Source organism: Salvia miltiorrhiza, chromosome 7 (assembly GCF_028751815.1).
Source record: "Salvia miltiorrhiza cultivar Shanhuang (shh) chromosome 7, IMPLAD_Smil_shh, whole genome shotgun sequence".
NCBI classification, from domain to species: domain Eukaryota; kingdom Viridiplantae; phylum Streptophyta; class Magnoliopsida; order Lamiales; family Lamiaceae; genus Salvia; species Salvia miltiorrhiza.
The window spans coordinates 19,827,089-19,830,645 of NC_080393.1; the positions used below are offsets into that span (position 1 = coordinate 19,827,089).

Below are 3,557 nucleotides of genomic sequence, written 5' to 3' on the forward strand. Positions count from 1 at the left end.
TTGAATACTGGAGCTCGTATGTATATATATTTAACACGAGATGAAAACACAGTAGTATATAAAAAGTGGAAATTAAAATCAAAAATCAGTGAGGTGAAGGCTAAATCTGGAATTACAGGTGGGAAAATGATCTTGAAAATGAGTGGAGGAATTTGTGATGCGTTCAAATCTCTCAGACAAAAAGAAGTTTCCAAGGGCTCTCAGCTTTAGCTTCACTCTTACTTGTGTGCTGAAAATTGCTCTAACTGGTCTGTGATCTGACAATTTTGATTCTACTCTTTCATACAAATCTTGCTTCAATCCTTCACCTTGCCATATTATTCTGTCACACCTATATATATATGTACATAAAATTATCTTCATAATTTAATTAATTTAAAATAAATTAAATAAAGATGGATGTTACGTTACCATGCAGGAGCACGTTTCTTTTCGCCTTTTTTGCCCTCAAAACTGCCATAATATTTATCTGAACCAGGATAGTATTTATATGTTGGCCTAAATTTTATGTTTCCTTCATGCCAACCTTCCAATACTTGGCCTTCCATCAGCTCCATCCTCAGCTGAATTCATTCATTTCCAAATTTATTTTTTATATATTTAACTTAAATTCAATATCACTTCATAAATAAATAAATGTACAAAAGAAATTAAATCATACTTGATCATGTTCTAATAATGCATTCCAATCTTGTTCGTAAACCAGCAGCCTTGTCGTTGATTCAGGCAACGAGATTCTGTAATTTAAATCTCCAAGAAATATCACCCGACTGCACCAAAACAAAAAAATCGATTATATAATTTGATGTAATTGTATTTAAATATAAGCAATTGGGACAATGTTTATTCTTATTCGAATTAAATAAAGACAATTTAATCGTATCGTAACATGCCTGAAGAAATCAAACTAACGTATTAAAATTAAAAACAAACCATATTGTTTTCCGAGGTGGTTAAGCTACCAATTAAACTAATTTGTGTCCAAAACATCCAAACAAAAGCATTAATTCTTAATTTAAACTCCATGTGATTAGCAAAGCTAGAGTTTAATTTGACAGACGGCCGCGAACGATATTGACAAGATTAAACTTATAATTAACAGCGAATAATTGTTGGGTTATAGATTATTCTTGATTTTTTTTTTTGGATTATCTCCTTGTCCTAATAGATTAACAAATACTAATCAGGATTATTCATAATCAATTGTTTGTTTCCATAACGAAAAGATTTTTTGGATGCACTGTCTCGTCCAAAATCCAGATATTTTTTTAATTAGAAATTAAAAAAATAAAAGGTTAATTGGTGGATACACTTGTTTCTAGCCATAAATTGACTGTGATCAGAACTAGTTTTTGTTGCCATATATTACTCCTACTACTTAACTATATAAGAGTCGAGGAACAATCTCTGCCTATTTCAGAGTGTTTCAGGTATGATAAAAAGACAAGGAGAAAGGCAAAAACATTAAAACACACATATATTTTTTTTATTATTATTATTATTATTATTATTATTATTATTATTATTATTATTATTATTATTATTATTATTATTATATGTCATTATAACAAGATTAAACTTATAAACAGTCAATAATTGTTGAATTTATTGACTATTCTTGATATTAATTTGTTTTGGATTATTCCCCTTGTCCTAAACAGGTTAACAAATTAAATAGTACTAATCATCAAGATTATCACACATGATTATTCATAATCAACTGTATGCTTCTATAACGAAAAGATCATTAATTTGGATGCATTGTTTCGGCCAAAATTTAGTGATTTTTGTTTCTCGAAATAAAAAGATAATTAATTAGGGGATACACTTTTTTCTAGCCATTAATTGACTGGGATTTTAAAAAATCAAGAAAAAAGAAGCTTCTAACTAACGAATTGTAATTATTACTCCCTTCGTATATGAAAGAACTTCCAAGGAGGAAGTGACACGAGGTTTAAGAAAAATATTGTTAGGTGTATTGTAATTATAGCCTAAAAATAAGTAGAATTTTTTTTGGACGTCTCAAAAAGAAAAAATAGAAAGTTCTTTCATGCGTGTTTTATGAATATATGATAAAGACTAGGAGCAAGGCAAAAAACATTAAATTTGTTGGTATTAAAATGTATATATATATATATATATATATATAAAAGAAGAGAAACTTACTCATGATGAAGAATATTAGTGGGAAGATGAAGTGAAGAACCCCTTGGAAAAATAGTTCTTGATAATATTTCTTGGACATTTGAATTTCTATATTTATGATGGCCTTCTCTCCCACCTGACGCCAGATGACTGCACACAAAGCAGAAGCTGGTTTCATGCAATCGAAATCTTACCGACACTGAACCCTGCACCAATTAATTCAAACAAACAATTAATTAATTACTAATAGTGATGATTAATTAATTATATATATGTAAATGAATTACCTTGTTTCCTAAACAACCCATGATTCCGCAGCCAACGCAGGAAACGCTGGGGTTTCGGACGTAGGGCCGGAGCTCGGCCCGAACCCAAACGGAGATCAATATTCCCACCATTTGCTTACTGATGATGCATCTGAAACATGACTCTTCTTCCTTTGTTTTCATTAGGGCACCTCTGATCAACGAATTCCACTTCATCCAGATCTTGCTCTTCTCCGGTCCCAGCACATTTCCAGCTCTCAGCGGCACCACTTCTTGAAAACTGACATATCATCATATGCATAATGCATGCATCTTAATTCATATATACATCTTCTTGTAACAAACTAAAAAGAATTACGACGTACCCGAAGACGTAGATATCGCAGGGGTTGGTGTGGTCTATCAACTCATCCATGACGGAATTCTCAGTTGGTTCAACTCCTCCGACGTTCCAAGTGCTAACAAACACCCTTTTATTTCAATCGTAACAAAATGAGTCATGCATATGTATGAATTTTTACTAATTAATATTAGGAAATTAATTAAAGTGAGTATATATATACTTGTAATTTCGTGTCTCCTCGTCGCGATCTTTGATGAAGGTGGCGCTGGGAGTGAGAGACTTGTGGTTGAAGCAAGGCGGGATTTCCATGAAAGGCTCGCCGGTGGCGGTTGGATAATCGGCGACGAAGTTGTGGCTGCCCAATCTCTTTTTGAAGATCTTGCTCGCCACTAACCTCGGCCACATCACCTTCAAATATTATCAACAATTATTACTCATAATTAATGTGTGTGTGTGTGTGTGTTGTTTGACATAGAGACATGCGCTTACTTCTCCTTTGATTCGAGACATGACGATCAATGTTTGACGATGATGATAATCAAGATTATTAGTTAGAGTAGAGAGAGAATATAAGGCTCACCAATGCTCAAATCATGCATATTAAAGAGAGAGAGAGAGAGAGAGAGAGAGAGAGAGAGAGAGAGAGAGAGAGAGAGAGAGAGGTGCAAGTTGGAATAGAAGAAAGAAGGTAATTGAATGGAGTGACGTCCGTGGTGATCATGGACTGATCAAATGAGCGCCGAAATTAATTGTGATATATGAATTTGGAGTTGGTTCAATAACGTTTATGTCTATTTCGCTAG

The 3,557-nt window shown here is 33.0% G+C and overlaps 1 protein-coding gene across 1 annotated transcript; it reads right to left on the bottom strand.

Moving 5' to 3' along the window:
* Positions 1 to 3,557, bottom strand: LOC130993232 (type IV inositol polyphosphate 5-phosphatase 9). The gene is made up of 8 exons (XM_057918051.1): positions 3,244 to 3,557; positions 2,975 to 3,162; positions 2,777 to 2,881; positions 2,433 to 2,691; positions 2,167 to 2,351; positions 662 to 770; positions 412 to 563; positions 1 to 331 (listed from the first exon to the last, which is right to left on the bottom strand). Exons 1-8 carry the CDS (start codon positions 3,262 to 3,264, stop codon positions 79 to 81), a joined length of 1,272 nt encoding a protein of 423 aa, XP_057774034.1. The 5' UTR covers positions 3,265 to 3,557; the 3' UTR covers positions 1 to 78.